Source organism: Enoplosus armatus, chromosome 8 (assembly GCF_043641665.1).
Source record: "Enoplosus armatus isolate fEnoArm2 chromosome 8, fEnoArm2.hap1, whole genome shotgun sequence".
NCBI classification, from domain to species: Eukaryota; Metazoa; Chordata; class Actinopteri; order Centrarchiformes; family Enoplosidae; genus Enoplosus; species Enoplosus armatus.
In genome coordinates this window covers 2612274-2630496 of record NC_092187.1, presented here as the reverse complement: position 1 = coordinate 2630496, position 18223 = coordinate 2612274, and the positions used below count along the sequence as shown (strand labels likewise).

Below are 18223 nucleotides of genomic sequence, written 5' to 3'. Positions count from 1 at the left end.
TGCCTTCTCCATCCCAGCTAATCCCAGCCCATTACGAATGAAAGCACTCTCGCCGGCTACATAGGTATGTGTGCGTTAGCGTCTAGTATTGCACATGCCTCTGAATGATGGTAGTTTTTTTTTTTTGCAAACAACACCATGAACGCATACCCCCGAGTGACACTTGAATGATTTTTAACGTCAAGCCACTTGTTAGAAGGATGGCACGGTGCCTGTCCTAATCACTCCAGGCAGCCAGAAACGGGACAGCCAGACGTAGACCCATCGCAAAGACATGAATTTGTAAAAAGGCCTGCCAAAATACAATGGCTGCATTATTTCATGGGTCCCGGCTGTGGTGTTAAACTCTACGTGTCTCCAAAGGTTCTTTGTTATACTGTGGCGGGCTGTGTAATCAGTCTGACATAAGGCTTTTTGAATTTTTTTTGTTTGATTTTCTGTCAAGAGAAAGTCTTAATCCCAAAGGCTGTGAAAACACAAATCCATCTCTTTCCATAATGCTGACAGGTCCCTCAAAGATGTACTGACTATCCCTGAATTTCAATTCTGTCAGCAATAAAAAAAAAAAATAAAAAAAAAAACAGGACCTGAGGATGAACATAGTGGCTTTGTTTTTCCAGCTGTGGAGAGGAGAGGGGCTTACATGCCGCTATTCAACGGAGACTCTTACCTGGAGCTGAAGGGGCTCCATCTCTACGGGCATGACCTGCGGTAAGTCCCACACAAGTCAAGACCTTGTTTTACTAAACACAGGATGTCGTGTAGTTTTTGTAGACTGCGCTTGTTCCGGGCCTAAGGCAGAGCTGCCTTCTTTAAGCCTGAACTTAAGCGACGAGGGTTACACAAACATGTTGTCTAGGCCTAAGCATGTGGAAGATATAGTATCTCTGCCTAATTTCCATATAGAAAGAGTGCCAGCGCACCGAAAATAGGCATGCACGCCTCTTCTACTTCTTCTTGTTCTATCTCTTGAATGCGTGGTGCAGTGTATCTCTGACTCTTGCGTGTGTTTGCCGGCCTGTGCTGTGTCTGCAGTCAAAAGCTCAGCCTGACAGTGATTCTCATGGCCAACGACTCCAACGGTTTGATCTTCTACAACGGCCAAAAATCGGACGGAAAAGGAGACTTCATCTCCCTGTCCCTCAACGAAGGGATCCTGGAGTTCCGCTACGACCTGGGGAAGGGACCCGCTACCATCAGGTTAGCATCATCTAAGAGTCTAAGAGGGCTTAACTTGCACAACTAGGGGGAAATAAATGTGAAACATACATACGAAATAGATTTTAAAGATATTATAATCCTATGAAATCACGTCTGAAACATGGTTAAGGGACATGCTGAGTGTCTGTGTGTGCGTAATTCAGGAGTAAGGAAGCAATCCAGCTGAACGTGTGGAACACCATCAACCTGGAGCGCTCCAACCGCAAAGGAGAGATCATGGTGAACAAGAAGGACCCTGTCCGAGGGGAGGCACCGGTAAGAGAGAGCAAGCTCACGGGCTGCTGCTAATGGTTACCTTATGCTTTTAGCATGCGGGGCTGATGGGCCTATTCTATGCTTAGCCTTGCTTTTGCCATATATATACAGTATGCGTCTGATCGTCTGCGTGCTCTTGTCACGTCATCGCCACAGCCCTGGGCTTTAGTGCTCCTTTATGCCCTTGTAGAGGTGGTTCAGCTCGCCGCTCCAGGCACAGCTGGACCACCAGACTTTCACCCCTTTGCCGAGGTGTTTCCTCACCGGTCGACACCAAGATATCTCCCGACATCCGTCAAGGTGAGAGGCGGAGCTCCAGATGTAGAGGGCCAGTTTGACAAGCTGTCTCAATTTTGGAAGTCCTGTAATTCCACACACTCTTTCAGCTTTCTGACATACTGGAGATAAAAAAAAACTTGGTGTTGCATACAGAAAGCAAAAGCAGCTTTTACTGCGGGTGCACAGTCAATTTTATGAATTCAGCCTTCGAGGTGGTGTCTGGGGAGGTGGAGGCAGATAAAGGAGATAGCAGCAGCGAGAAGAGCGTAATGAAACTCTTCAGCCCCGCGTCTAGACCAATAAAGCAGGTACATGCTTCCAAATGAAGGCGATCTAATAGTTTGATAAGCCTGTAAGTCATCCAATTATATTAAACAGTGTAATTTGTGATCATGAACATGCACTCTGTCAACTCCGTCATCTTCCTCTAAGACGCAACGCTCTCCTCCTTCTGTTTTTTTTCTTTTTTTTCTCTCACTGCTCTGTCCTCCCCCCCCCCCACTGCCTCCCATCGCCCGTATGGTAATTGTGTTTTACTCCAGCAACAGAGGCAGAAAATCTTATTAAAAGAGGAGAGCAAGTGGAGGGCGTTATGGTACGATTGGCCGAGAGAAGCCCGTATCATGTCACACGGGCACATGTATGGATACATATTGCATGCTGGGAGCGTTCGCCATATCAAAGGCGGCTCGGGCTGCCAGCATGATGAAGTACATGCTTTCAAAGGCACATAGGTACAAGTGGCCGGAATAAAACTCTATTTCACCTCCCGCTGAATGGCAGCAGTCTGTAAATGAGGTTTGGTTAAGTGGCACAGTTCACCGTCTCGCATTCCATGAAGTTTTTTATTTATTTTTTTATTTTCATCTTTTCTCAGCGGCTCCGTCTGCTTCATGCATGGCCTTCTTAGGCTCTCTGTCTTATTTGTAGCCGCTCTCTGAAGTGGAGGCACGCACTTGCACAGCTTGGTGGCTGCATGTGTATGTACAGTATATAATGCAAAGTGGGCTCTTCGCATTTCTCACATTCTTATTTAATGTACTTATCTCACTTGTCTGTGCTTTACTGCAGCTGTGTTTAATGCTCTTACAGGCGTGCCCAGTGTGTATGTGTGTATACATGAGAGTATATGTGTGTGTGTGTGTGTGTGTGTGTGTGTGTGTGTGTGTGTGTGTTTGTGGGCTTTTGCACTTGCCTAGCTCTGCATGCCTCTCTGTGCACAGACACTTACTAGTCCTAAGTTCCCCTAATAACCCTCTTCCCCTCTATTTTCTTTCTTTCTCTATGATGTGCTGTCTGGAAATAAGAAATCACGCAAGGTAATGAGACAAGTCCCAGTCACACCTTAGCCATATTTCATTTGAGTCGTTCACTGTGTCCTATCACCCCCGTCTCTCCATGCAACAACAGCACAGAAAAAAAAAAGGAACTTCTGCAGAGCTGCGGGCAGCTTTAAAGCTGCCAGTTCCGTGGAAAAACTTTGCCATTTCATAAGCCCATACACGCACGCACGCACACACACACACACACACACACACACACAGAGCACTGAAGGAGAGATGCTCTTAAAGAACACGGTTTGGCTTTCACCTCGGTCCATCTGCCGTGGGGGTGGAAGGGGGTGGGAAGGTGGGAGGGAAGAAGGAAAGGAGACCGTCATCTTTGCGACGGCCATTGTTTTTAGCAACAAAGAAGCGTCTTCATTAGTCGGGGCGTAGGCGGGGATATCACGCCGGCGCCGCGTGGCTGTCGAAAAAAGTGAGAGCGAAGATGGGAGGCGAGCGAAGGGAAATATATACCGTAGGAGACGGTGAGGTGCCAAGCCAAGCCGAGCTGTTCTTTTGTCATCTGCTCTCACTTCTTTTGGACACGGGAACAATCCTCCATAATATCATGAAGTCGCTCACTCTTTCACCCACTCACTCGCCAATAACAACACTAAACAGCGCTCACCGAGCCTCGCCGAGCAAGTATCACTCCACAGAAGCAGCTGTCCTCTCTCTCACCAGGTGCAGACGATTACCTGTTTAAAACAGAGCATTATGCACCATTTCGTTGCATGAAATCTCACTTTAGAGTCGTAGAAAAGCAACTTTACAAAGGTAGTGTGTGTGTGTGCGCTCAAAGTATCACATTATAAATAAGGTGTAAAATCTCAAACGAGATCTAAAACCGCAAGTCCAGGGGAACGGGTTCCACACGCATCTCTTCTTACGTCTACCTGCAGATTAAGTGAGTGTTGCAGAGCAGGAAGGTCTAGATAAAGGGCCTGAGGTGGCCAACTCTGGCCTGCAATTTTGGTGAGAACTTTTTTCGAAGCCCAGAGGCACCAGTCACAGCTGTGTCCAGCAGCATTTGGCCAAGGTCCCCGCCCTGTCTCTGTTGGAAGCAGTTCAAGGTGCAGTGACACAGCCCCGGGCTCCAGCCAAGCACCGCTGCCTCCCGCACTCCAAATCCCAACCTAAATAAAAACCGAGCCGGCGCCAGCTTGCCTGTACAAAGCCTGTTTATTTGGCCCCTTCCATCATTTTTCCAGCAATTAACTCCACTTTACCCCTCTGGCAATTACTGCTCCACATAAAATAAAGATCATTAATTCCTTCCCTCTGAAGTGGGCTGGGTCTTCCATGCAAAAGAAGGGAAGCGGCACTTTGCTAATGCACAGCGATTGTCCCAAAGGTTTGGTGGAAAGAATCGAATTTCATAGCCGCCTGCCGCCCAAATGAATTGCAATTAATGTGTCTCCACACTCAGCTGTTCGAAAGGTCGGTGCTTATGATCAGCCATTCATTAGAGATGTCTGTAAAGAACCATCCACATCTCAAGTCCAGCCTGCTCCTGATTTTCCCCTTTGTAGTCTCTTTTTATGTCTCACAGATAGAGGATAATTGACCACTCTCTCTGAGAGACACAGAAATCAATTATGTTGTAATGTATCAAGTGTATTGTGGAAAGAAGTGCAGTTAAAGTGTCTGCTGGCTTACAATATGGATAAACCCCTTTTTTGGTTGTTTTTAATAGGACAATCCATAGGACTGTGACATGCCTGCAAATGTGGTGTATTAGTCTCCATCTTTCTATCTCGACTAAAAGGATACAACTTATTTCATGCTCCCTGGACACAAACACATAACTCCACTCACTAACGTAAAACCATAAACCATTACGTCCCGAATAGAAAAAAAACCCCCCTGAGAGAAAGTGCAGATGGGGTACAGGAAAGACTTAATTGGGCGTTTTTAAAGATATATGTGGAGCTTTCTTTCTTTTTCTTTTTCTTTTTTCAAGTTTGCTCCGCTCTGGCTCACCAGTTGATACCTCTTTTGTGTCCCGTCTCATCAGAACCTGCACGTAGACCTTAACCTGAAAGAGTCTCTTTTTGTTGGTGGAGCTCCCGATTACAGCCGACTAGCAAGGGTCGCTGCGCTCACGGATGGCTTCAAGGGAACAATCCAAAAGGTAAAATGTTTACAAGCCTCTGTTTCTTGAAGGAGTATTGTGTCATTAGCTCCGCTTGTGGATTCTGCTCATGTGTATGTGTTATTTTAATGACTCGGGGGGGGGGGGGGCCCTTGTTTGCTCAGATATACAGTAGCAAATTCAAAACGAAGTTATTAGCTGTCCGGCTGTCACACTACGGACCCCCGTATTAGTAATTTTCCATTATAAGCTCTCACTGTGACGGGCAGTGGCTCTGCTCATTTGGGTTAGCATGCACTAATAATAGAATGCACATATTCTCAGATCTTTCCCTGACAGCCTTCCAGTTCTTTTTTATTCTCCAGCAAAAAGCTCATCTCTGAGTGCCAAAAATAACCCAGTAGAACAAAGGCAGGATGTTACTGTTTGCGCAAACTTGTCATTAGTTCTCCTCTGCATATTTTCCCTTGACGGTGTCGAGCAAATCAAAAGCTAAATGTGGCGTTTGTCTTACTTGGCCTGTGGGGAATAGTTAATTATGAGGAAGACGGTATGCATTCTCAGTTCTGATGTCCTGTTTAACATGTGTGCCGTATCAACGCCTAACTCCAGAGTTTTCCTATGTGGTAACAGTGTGGGATTCATGTTTAGACGAAGAACGCGTTAAAGAATAATCTACACTATCGCTGCACGCTGTTGTTTGCTCTCAGGGTGTGTTGTGATAATTAGGTTTAATGATCATTCAGCAGAAAACACAAAGCCCCGTAAACTTAAAATGCTTTCCTTTGGACAACAACCAAATGATAATCTTCAAGTGTTTTGCTAAGGAGAGGAAAATTAAATCAGATAAATTTGACAACCAAAGCAGCGAAATGGAGGGTAAGAGATTTAAAAGCAAGACGAGAATCATAAAGGTAATCCTCCAAAGAAAGGTCAAAAACAATTAATATTAAGAGTCATACATAACCACGGCTCTGAAAGTTTTAACAAGTGATTTATGAGATTATACTGGTTTAGCAATCGAAGTTTACAGGCAGATCGGTCCAAAATGTACTAATAGAACATCTAATTATTTTCTAATTCTCAATGAAAATAAATTGAATAACGCTGGGAATTTTTTATTTATACCAATTGCTAAATGTTTAACGATATCCCTTGGCTGTTACTTGGGAAGTTGCATATTAGCCTATCAGCGATCTGTGCAGTGTGCCGAAGCGGTGACACTGGATTTCTGTGAAAAGTTCATGTACACCCGGCTTTCTGCCAGAAAGCCTTCTGACAGAAAGACAGGAGGCAGCTGTCCTCTGTGAAACCAAAAGTCAACGTTGACTTATTATTTTAACCCAAACCACGATCTTCTCCTAAACCTAACCAAGTATTTTTTTGTGCCTGAACCTGACCAAACTGCGACCATTTCACAACGTCAACCATGTGTTAGAAAGGCTTTCTGGCAGAAAGGCCTGTTAATGTTTCTTTACTAGACATTCAAATTGAGCTTGTTGACCTACTACCATAAAGTTAGCCTTACTGAGAGGTGTGTAATAAGCATTGACTGTGTATTAAATACAGTATGCCATGTATTAAAGGCCCTGGAAACATATTTCAATCGACTTCTTACTATGAGTGAACTAGCAGAGAACACGCCTTCATGAACACACACTTTTCTGCCAAAGTTAGGGAACCGTTGTGGGTTTTTTTTTAACGTGACTGTAACGTTTCTGTATTTCTCTCTTTGTGTCATTAGTTTTAAGTGGGCAGGTTGGAAAACTACGATGGCCGCTGTGGGGCTGTTTGCTTATGTTGCCAGGCCACCGTCAATCAAGTCTGATCCGACCACATCCAAACAGTCCTGATGAGGCAGATTAGCCTAGTCTTAAAAAAACCTATGGATGTTTTCATTTTCTCCAGGTCTCCAGTGGTTTAGTATTGTGCTTCCGTCACGTTTGGGGACTCACAGGAGACAAATAAAACAAGAAGGGTCAAAATCAAAGATTCAGAGGCCGAGATATCCAGACTTTCATGCCACATTTCCCATGCAACCAATTGTTAGGCCCTCACTGCCTGGTAAATGCCCACGTTTTTCAAACTCCATGCCTCAAGTGATGTAAATGTGTTGTCTCCAAACCTAAGCTGAGATATCTGACAACATCGTCAGGATTATTTTTTTTTTTTTATCATCAGAAGCGTTTCCTTTAGAGCCACAGAAGACATTACGCGACTGTTTTCACAGAGTTGTACCAAGCGTGACTAGTAAGCTGATCTTTTGTGTGTAACCTAAAGTATGTGAAACGTCACCGAAGTGCCCCTTTAACCCGATGTTTCCTGCTCCCAGATCGTTCTGATGGGTACCCCCATCCTCAGAGAGGAGAACGCCCTGCGCTCCAGCGACGTAGCCATGTTCGGGGACCACCCGTGCTCCCTGGAGCCCTGCCACAACGGCGGCCGCTGCAACCCCCAGCTGGACACCTACGAGTGCGTTTGCCTCAGCGGTTTCTCAGGGGGACACTGTCAGAACAGTGAGTATCTCGGGCCGTCGTTATCATCCATCCTAACTGCCATATTACATTTGTCTTCGTCCCACTTCAAGTCAAAGCGCCACGGGCGATCTCGAAGCTTAAACACATTTGTCGCCCTAATTATGATTGTGAGGATCAGAACGATTGGCGTAAGCCGGTGGCGAGCAGTGACATTGAGATCACCTTATCAAGGCGGTGTGAAATTTGCAGTGAAACATCGCAACTATTTCCTCATCCGACATTATGTGTCTTGTCTCTAAAAGGACCCATGGCAGCGTTTTGGCTGCTTTTCGTTCTTGGCTCGCCTCAATGGAAGGTGGAGGAACTGCACGTCTCCTTCTGCTCATTGTGCTCTGCCTAGGCAAGATAACGTCGATATCAGACGTGTGATGTCTCGAGTTAGCCTTATTGTGTATTGATTTCAAACTAAAGTGGCAGTTATGAAAATGATGAAACGTGCCAGTTGAATATTCATGAAACACTCTTTTCAAGAGTTGCACATCCTTTTCATCATCTTCGTGTCACTCTGCCAGACGTACGCTCACTCTGGCCCGATCTGTCTTACGCACTCGGTCACTGCCTTCACCATTAACCTTGTGCGTGTGGCCCGGCTGTCCCTTTCACGTTAATTAAAACCACGAACGCACCGACACTCCACCGTGCCCCATTTGCTCAGACGCCATTGCCTTCAGCTCTGATAACTGAACCCTCTGTCTTATTGATTGGTATGATCTCATCCTCTGAACAATCCTCTTCCCCCCCCCCCCCCCAGCCATCTACGAGAAGTCTGCCGGAGAGACAGAGGCCATTGCCTTCGACGGGCGGACGTTCATCGAGTACCACAACGCTGTTACAAAGAGGTAAGGAAGAGGACAAGAGGATCGTCCTCATCCATTCAGCTTCATCCAACATCTCCCTCGTATTAGCCATTAGCCAAATAACCCCTCTGTCTATCTATCTCCTCACTTGGTAAGCCATGATGACAGTGTTGATGATATCATCAGTGCTCGGTCTTCAGGGTGAACTAGGTTGGCTAATAGCCCCCCACCCCCCCACCCCCACGTCCATGGCAGTCCTGCTCAGCTTTTGACAGGATTTCACTAATTAGCGAGACGGTTAACAATCACAGTGGTGTTGCCCTGAGGACGCTCAGTTTGCTCTGTGGTCTACAGCTTAGCACACGCTGGACAATAAGCACACGCGCATGATTAAACTTTGAATGTGTGTATGACTGTTCTCCGTAAAACTGCCATCCGAATACGTGTCGCCTGCAATTTTTAACACCCTGTAATAGGAAAAAGCTGATGACGCAAGTGTAAAATGGTTTCTGGAGCGGGTGTAAAAAAACAAAAAAAAAACTAGAAATCCTGTCCCTTTAGGCAGCTGATGAGACATTTTCCCTCTTCCATCCATCTACAAGGTTGGCAAGAGTGCGCCTCCAGGTTGGCATAAACAAAAATGTTTATGTGATGAACCTGAAAAGACATCAAGCATACGGCTCTTGTATCTTCGTCTCACAGCTCTTCACACAAACACTCCCGAGGTGTGAAAACCGGGCCGCAGCCTGCAGATCATCACGCTCCCGTGGAGCCACGCTTCTCGCGCTCACTCAGAAACAGCTGGCCGGAGAACTCCGCGCGTGTCTTTCTGTGTGTCGTTGCTGTTGATCTCTAGGCACCCCAGTTTGTCCTGTCTTTCAGTCTGACCCCCCTTTGTCGTTGTCCACACGTGTCTTGTCTCATGTGAATGTCCTTCCGCTGTCTTTCCTTTTCACCCAAGCCAACTGACCAATGAGATCCCAGAGTAAGTAAGACTTTATGACTGGGTATTTGCCCGGCTTCGAATCAAGCCCAACTAACAGCAACTGCAAAAAAAAAAAAAAAAGCCATTTTTTTGATAGTTAACCCAATAGAAGAGATTAAAGTACATTCAGTTTCCCGTCATAATTTCCTCCACACAGAAATCATCTTTACCGGTAGAGTCAGATTTTACATTCAAGCTCCATATCCATGATTTAATTTGACAGATTTCATTATGTTAAATACATTTTGCACTGTCATTAGATCCTTTCTCTTTTTTTTTTTTTTCATCCAGTGCAAGGGGGAAGCATGAATGTGTGCATGATAAGCATTGTGCTCAACCCTCAGAGAAAATGTATTTGCTGTACTAAGAATGTGCAATATCTTATGCATGGTTGTATCTCGTTCATAAACAAAAAAACGAATTGCCACGCACTTTACGCTGAATGGCATTATCTGCTACGTGGGAAATGAATGAGACCCTTGAAAACCGCAAGAGGAGGATATACTAAATACCCCATAACCTAGTTTCTGGTGCCTGTAGAGTTTCTGCTTGGGAAAGCCCTCGGTCATGACTTAGTTATTAAGGATTTTTTTTTTCCTGCTCATTAGCTCAGTAAGTAACCTCTTTTTTTTTTTTAAAAATCCCACAAAGCGGCAAAGCAGAATTCAGCTCAAATTAAGCCGACTGGATTCAGCCCAGAGTTCCAATCCATGCCAGGGCTTCTGTCATTTCGTTTTTGCCAGATCTCTAACTGTAATTGTGAATAATTACGGAGTCGGCCGTACAGAGAGGCAGTGACATGTTAATCACAGATTTGTCTCCCTTTGTAGATTAGACCTCCAATTGAGATCTCTCGGCAGTGTGTAGCCATGGGCATCAATCTCACTTAGCAGGAGGGGACAGTGGTCCTTGGAGCCAGACTGTCAAAAGTTTAATGGATGTCACATTTACTAAGAGCCACAATGAGCGTCGGGTCTAAGCAAACCAGGGCCCTGGTGCAGCACTCAAGAGGGCGTGCCGATCAATTCGGCGCGATTTGATTTTGTAAAGGAAATGAAAACATTTCTCAAGGGGCCGTTAAGAGCTGGGGCGAGGCCAAAATGTCAAACGCTCACCTTGGATTAACGTTTCTGTTACTATTTACAGCACCCTTTGATCGCTCCTCCTTCACCTCTCTGCCCGCATCTGAAAGCTCAGGTCGATTTGCTCGAGCCCCATCATTTCAGTGACAAATCATATCTGCCCGTGACTCTGAACTGATATGGCATATGACATTCTTTGACAATTGCCCAATTTTTCTCATTCGCCGCTTCCGCCTCTAGACAGGAGGTAATTGCCATAAATATAAAGGAGTTGTTCAATAATTGGACGCTGACTTTAAGTAGATTTTGCACCGGTGTGGACACTGACCATGTATGTACTTAATCTTGATGCTCACGTTTATATAAAAAAAAAAAAAAAAAAAAAGCTTCCTCCCAGGGCATTCTGGTGCATTAGTCATCATCTTGATCCGACTGGTTCCCGTGAGAGCCTCCTTTTATGGTTTGTGGTGCGATCAGGGCTGAGCTACACACTTCCTGTGATCACACACAACAGTTGTTATCGACTGTTGACATGGTCGATGTTGTAGTAGAGCAGATAAGTTATGCTTTTTGCAGCTCCAGGTCTAAACTAGACCTCTGCGAGTCACCCAGTGGGCTCACAACATCCCTCCTTCCTCCCCTCCTTCCTTCTTTCCTTCTGGCCTCTTGCGCTTATACTGCATGCCGTTGACTTTCTCCCCTGCTCCCTTAAGTCCCGAGTCTCTGGAGAACCCATCTGACCAGAGGTGAGTCTCTCAAAAGCTTTTAGACTTCGGTGCACTGCTGTCCGCTCGCCTCCTCATCCTCCCCGTCTCTCCGGATAACCCCTCCCCAACCTCTCACAGGGCTAAACCCTCCTCCGCAGAGACAAGATTGTTTCCATTATTGAGATAGAGTTACCAATAGGAATCACAAAGAGCCTCTGCATATGCTTCAATTAATTCTGAGGTTCAGAGCTCTGATAACGGCACGAAAACCAGCCAGAGCTGCGGCGTCTTTGCAGTGGCTCTCCTCCCCCCGATGGCTTTTTGTTATTCTAACCGCTACTGCCACCTAGAGTTTAAATGGAGGACAGCACTCTGGGAAGCCCTCTGAGAATTTGAAGACATACACGAAGAACATAAAATCCCTCCATTTACAAAAAAAAATAATGATAAAGGCAGAAATCTATGAAGTCAGTGGTGTATATGAGATTTGGAATGCTGTGCGCCAGCGTTGTTTTATTCATGATATATTCAGCACTTTTAATAACCTTGACCTTATCACTGACAAGCCGCTCCGATGGAGATTTATTGGGCCCTGTAAGCTCTTTGAGGGTTTGCCAAGAGAGGGTTCACTGAGCTGTATTTGTGTTTTTTTTCTCTCTCTCTGGAGAAAAAAAAAAAACATGATGCTCTTAAATCATACGCTTTTTTTTTGTTGTTGTTGTCGTTGTTGTTCCTGTTTACCTCAGCGGTTAGTTAATCAAGGGGGTCCAAGTTTCCAATCCAAGCATGTTTCTGAAGGAGATAACCTAATTTGACTCTGAATTATCCCCAACGTCTGCTGAGGTGAACCAGCGTTATTGTTGGCCTGAGCTGTCAAAGTTGCTTTACCTTAGGCCAGCAGTTAATAAACTCCCATCCCATTGCTTCTGTACCCGGTGCGCTTTTTATTCCTGCTCATTGATTCAAAGAAAATACTCAGAGAAAGCGAGAAAACGCTACTTACAGTGTAAGAGAACTTGCCATACTCAGTTTCTTGTTGTGCCCTCCCATCTCCTGTCCTATTTGTACTCTCATGAGCCTCTCCGCTTGCTATGCTGACTCCTTTGTCTTGTCGTCTGTCTTGTCAAATCTTTGTCCCCAGCTCTGTGCTGCGTTTGTATTTGTTTTTTGTTTTTTTAACCACTTGTCATTAGTTCTTTGTCATACGTGTCCTCGTCTTTGTCTTTGTGTTTGAATACTCCTTGAAGAAGGTGGAAGACGATCCGTTTGTGCAGATGAGCAGACAGTTGCACAGATGCTGATTGATGACATGCACGCTCAATCGTACACACACACACACACACACACACACACACACACACACAAACTAAAGGCTCTCTGGATGTCTTCTGTATCTGCTGAACTCACAAAGAACACAGGGACTTTGTATGTGTGTTTGTTTGCAGGAATGGATGTGTGATGGTGTGTGTGTGTGTGTGTGTGTGTGTGTGTGTGTGCCCACGCATACAGTACAGGCACATCACGGTGTGTGTTTCTCTCACACATCGGTGACAGTGACGTACAGTGCCTCTTAAGGATGGGTGGAAGTCGCCTAGTCTCTGCATCCAAATCACCCCCGCAACTGTAGCAGTCAAGAGACTGGAGATCAAACAGCTGCCTTAACAACGCACACACACACACACACACACACACACACACACTGAGCAACACAGGAAGCACTGAGCAGAAATGCAGTTCAGGCTCAGTAGGATGTAGCAAAGCTAATAGCAAAACAGCCCCCTGCTACTCCCTTTAACTCTGTTAGTATGAGGCTGTAGAGCCTGAGCTACAGAGCTTTCTGGCTACATGCTCGCACACAGAACCACATGTCAGTGCTCGAATCACGGGTAACGTACCCTGGAGACAACCAGCAGAGGACCCTCGCTTCACATATGCAGCTACAAACGACACAAGCACTCACTGAGCCGCGTCAGCTACGCCAAAGATCAGAACTCGTTTTGATGAACTAGACCAAAAGCTGACTGTTCTGTACTCTCGGCTCTCCTAGCGAGAAGGCTCTGCTGGTGAACAAGTTTGAGCTGAGCATCCGGACTGAGGCGACCCAGGGCCTGGTGCTGTGGAGCGGGAAGGGCGTGGAGCGCTCTGACTACATTGCCCTGGCCATCGTGGACGGACACGTCCAGATGACTTACGACTTGGGCTCCAAGCCCGTGGTGCTGCGCTCCTCGGTGCGCGTCGACACCAACCGCTGGATACGCATCAAGGCCAGCAGGTAAGATGAGAGAGACGGCAGGTAGCTGGGGATCAGGTGGGAAAGCTTTTACATTTAGACCAGGATTAGACTTAATCCATATTGTGTTTGTGTTGCTGCAAACTGTGTGATCCCTCGCGTGAATCCTCTGCTGCACAGTGATCCCTTGCGCTGAGATGACTCTGATTAGTTTCAGATTAAGGTTATTTTCATGCCTGGTCATGCATGAGTGTGACGCGTTGCACATCAAATTGCTTAGACACATTAATGAATGTTCAAAAAGGAGGAACATGCGGCAACATTCCAACACATTTTGGCACGTTATAGGAAGTGTATCCAGGAAATAAATGAATAAAATAAATCAAAATTCACATCAGTATCTATATTAACACATGCACTGTGCACACACTGTAGACACGTGCATTGATCCTATAGGTGCTTTATATGAGGCAGTATTCCTCTGCTGGTTTCAGGTTTGTCGTGTATAGATTTGATTATGATTAGTCAAATTACCGATTATTTAAGCTGATTCTGTGCTTACACATTGCATATTCCTAAATGAATTTGTGAAGTTTTCTTTGAAAGACTAGTCCTCAAGATGCTGTGCCTTAGTCGTGCATTTTGTAACATACACCTACAACGTGCGTCTACGGTTTATACATAGTTTACTGCGTCGATAATTAGTCCAGATGTAGAAATAAAAAAAAAACAAAGCATGCAGTACTTCCTGCCACACAGTGGCACATTAATGGATTCCTTCATTAGAAACAAATTAACCGCCTGAACTTTGAAAATGACCCACTTAACACCTTCCACGGGATCTCTGCTTTATCGCTGCTGAACATTTGCTTTCATCATGGCTGTGAATGGAAGTATGGGGGATAATTAGATGGGTATAATCATGTAGGGCAAGAATAATCGATCCTCGGAAAGCCGCTGCATCCATTTCAAACAGGGATTTGGCCGAATCTCATCCCGGGCTTACAGAGAGACCACATGAGTCGCTGGGAGATGACTTATTTGGGATGTTGATGATGGTGTAAATCGCAGCATGTGGCGCGCAGCTCACATAGTTACACAGCTATCCGTGTTCACGACTTGCCGATTAACGACACTCTCTCTCTCTCTCTGTTGGAAACCCTCTTTTGTGGGTTCAAATTAGCCCCGTCGTCACAATTCTTAAGTGTGTGCTAATGCGTAGTGCGGAGCCGCCTAGAATGAATGGTGCTCTAACGGCATCTGTTAGCTGGTAGACAGGCACATTTAGAACGCTGCTTGGCAAAGGCAGTTATGTGAGTGCTCAGAGTGCTGGCAGTGGAGCAATGCTTGTCTTGATGCTTCCGATTAAATGAAACTGCTATTTACAGCTATTCAGCATGACACGCATGCATCAGGCCGACTTCCAACTGCATCTCTCTTTCTTTTTTTTTTCTTTCTCCTCCTCAGAGCACTTAGAGACGGCTCTCTACAGGTTGGCAATGAGGCAGCAGTAACAGGGTCATCGCCTTTGGCAGCAACACAGCTGGACACAGACGGAGCGCTCTGGTTGGGTAGGTGCCCACACATGTTTCAAAAGGAAAAAAAAAAAAAAAAAAAACATCATTCAGACTTGGAAATGTGTCTACAAATGCCATACATCAAGTCAGGGGAACACTTGTAATTCTATAGTACTTTTTCATCCTTGCCAGTGGAAGAAGGCTGCCAAAAAAAATGAGCCATGAACTCATTGGCATTGCAGAGGATAAGCAAAGTGTCTGGCAAGGAAAAACGATTGCGGTTTGGGCAAAAAAAAAAAAGAAAAAGTCCAAGCCTATTCAGGTATTGAGTTGAGAAATGAAAGGCTATCGGACTAATTCAAAAGTTGTCTGCTCTCCTGAATTGAAAATGACCAAAGTCAGCCCGTTATCTACCTCGACTTCAATTTTGTCTGAACTTGGCTCAGAGAAATCGCTTTTGAAAGAACACACGCGGTACGGCGGGATTGAACATTCTGAGGAAATAACATTGAAGACGGGCCACCGAAAATACGATTCAGACTGTTCTTTGAAATGCACAGCGCAGTGCGGCGGGGAGGCAGGGTTTGAGGGGAGAAGCAGCGTGAGTGACATTTAAGAGACACGCTTGCATGTAGTGGTGCGCTCGTGTACTCAGGTACACGCATACAAACACACACACACACACACAGGGAGGCAGTGCAGTGGAACAGGTGCTGAGCGAGGCCTGCAGCAAGAATACATAATCCTCACGCAGCCCTCCCATCGAGAGCCCCTCTCCTTTTTTAAATCCCCTTTTCGCTGTTCATCATTAATTCATCTGTAACTTGCATGAAATTAGCCCTGTCGATCCCCAATTCGGAGGAGCGCAATCCGATTAAAGGGGGGCAGGGACAGGGGATGTAAAGAGCTTGACGGGATATGAGCTCTCAGCCCCGACAGACTGAAAAAAGGGAAGGGAAGGAGAGATGGGGAATGTGGGGGGAGTTGGACTAACATGAAGCGAGGAGAAGACAGATGATGCAGGAGGATTCTGACAGCGTTAGAGAACAGAGAGAGCGGGGACGGCAGCCAGGTAAAACATCAAAAACTCGGGTCAGCCTCCCTCCCAGTGAGAACAGATGTCTTGAAAATCGGAATAAAGATGTTTCACGCGGATTTATTGAGAAAGACACTAATGACTACTTTGGGTGTGCTGGCGCAATGGAGTTGCTCAAAACACCATCAAAAGGAAAAAAGGAGCCAGCCACACACCCAGCAATTAGGTCATCAAGTCTCAACAAAGGAACGTTATGAGACTTTAAAAAAAAAAAAACCAACAGAAATAGAAGGAAAAGTGCAGAAAAGTTAAAGCGAAATGGTCAGGTACAAAGGGGCTGAAACATTTGCTTTGAAATACAAATCCGTGATATTTCCATATTAAGAAATGTCCATTTTTAAACTTTCTATTACTGATAGATAAGACACTTCAGTGAGTTTTTACATCCAGTTCACAAGGGCTTTAAAGCGTCGTTTTTGTCAAATAATGACAGTTTTTCCACTTAAACCTTGAGGTGTTTGCCCATGCAGCTTTGGCCTCTTCCCCACTACAATGGAGGCGAATGGTATTTGGTCTGCGGTGCTCACGGCACTGAAACATAAATCTCTCTGAGTGCAAGTTTGGTGAATTGGAAAAAAAAACCACGGGGAATGGTTTCTTTTATGTCGTTGGTTTCGCGCGTGTCATTAGCAGCGGTGTCCAACGTGGACGGCCAGCCGAGGAAAAGTGCAGCACCTGTAAGAACCCAAGCTCTCTGTTGAGATGTCTCTGTGATGTCTGGGGAGTTCACAGCACAGCAACGAGCGCTTAGCACTAAAGATGAAAACAAATAAAAAAAATAACGAGGACGTAAGGTATTCATAATTTTACACTCTGTCACCACCTGTCATTCGTAGCACATTTCTGAGCACTTTATGCACCGTGTCAAATTAAAAGAACCTTCTCCCTCTCGTCTGTCTTAACCTCCTCTGGCTGGTGAGCAAGGCTTTCCGCCTTTTTCCCCTTTTGATCGCGGTGGTTATTGACAAATAAAGCGTCAACCTGTCGTGTCCATCAGCTGGTGTCATCATGCATCACGCAAGACAAAGACAAGTATCTGCTTTAGTACCGGAAATACGTTCCTCCGCCAAAATATTTCAGCCTTTTGATGGCATTTACGAGGTCTAATTTTGCTATGAAATCCAAATCTTTATCCTCGTGTCTTTAAATCTTTAAATGGGCACTCCATGCATTTTAAACATGAAGGCCAGTTTGCTAGTCATGGGGTGGTACTACTCAGCTCGTGAAAACACTTGAGAATTTGTAGCCCTTTAAAAACATTACATAAATACTTAAGAGGGCAGAATGGTTTAGCTCAGGTCCGTGTCTCGGTGGTTCCTTAATGTGAGTGTTTTATGTGCAGTAGCTGATTCATCGTTGTGTCAACCTCTGTCTCCGTCTCCCCTCAGGTGGTCTGGAGGAGCTGGCGGTGTCCCGTCGGTTGCCCAAGGCCTACAGCACCGGCTTTGTTGGCTGCATCAAGGATGTGGTGGTGGACGGCGTGGAGCTCCACCTGCTGGAGGACGCCTTAAACAGCCCCAAAATATTACACTGTTCCGCCGCCAAATAACCTGGCAGAGACAAAATATTGAGGAAAAATTAAAAGAAAAACAAAAAAAAGAGAAACCCTCCGACCCGCTCCCTCCATAGCACCCATGTCTCCTGCTGTAATTATTTTGTATTTTTGTATACTTTTCATCGCTTTTTATATGAAAAGAAAATTAATATGTTGTTTTGATTTTTGTTTTATATATTTTGTTCTTTCTTCTATTTTTTTTCCTCTCTTGTTTTTATTTTATTTTTTTTTAAATCTGCACCTCCGTTCACAGAACACTCTTTTTCTTTCCTTCCCTGGCCCCCCCCTCATCTTTTTTTTCCAAAAGCAGGCGAAAAAGAGATCTTTTATTCTTGTCAGTTTTGTTGTTTTAAAACAAACGCCAACTTTAAAAAAAAAAAAAAAAGGAAAGAAAAAAAGAAAGCCTGCTCCTTTTTCCTCGCTCATTACTTGAACACTGATGGACCTTGCTGATGATCTCTGGTTACTGCCTTGTCTTGGTGCCATATATATCGTCCACATTCCCCCAAGCATGGCCCATACATCCATGAATATAAAGACAT

General features: G+C 45.2%; 1 protein-coding gene across 1 annotated transcript in view; it reads left to right on the top strand.

Moving 5' to 3' along the window:
- agrn (agrin) overlaps positions 1-17765 on the top strand; it is a 235893-nt gene extending 218128 nt beyond the window's left edge. Inside the window, exons 29-40 of the mRNA XM_070910328.1 lie at positions 621-711; positions 1036-1200; positions 1365-1476; positions 3063-3074; positions 5098-5214; positions 7508-7691; positions 8464-8551; positions 9471-9494; positions 11290-11322; positions 13331-13555; positions 14981-15084; positions 17515-17765. Coding sequence (XP_070766429.1) covers positions 621-711; positions 1036-1200; positions 1365-1476; positions 3063-3074; positions 5098-5214; positions 7508-7691; positions 8464-8551; positions 9471-9494; positions 11290-11322; positions 13331-13555; positions 14981-15084; positions 17515-17675 — 1316 coding nt within the window. The 3' untranslated portion in view covers positions 17676-17765. The remainder of the gene's footprint in view (positions 1-620; positions 712-1035; positions 1201-1364; positions 1477-3062; positions 3075-5097; positions 5215-7507; positions 7692-8463; positions 8552-9470; positions 9495-11289; positions 11323-13330; positions 13556-14980; positions 15085-17514) is intronic.
- The last annotated feature ends 458 nt before the right edge of the window (positions 17766-18223 follow it).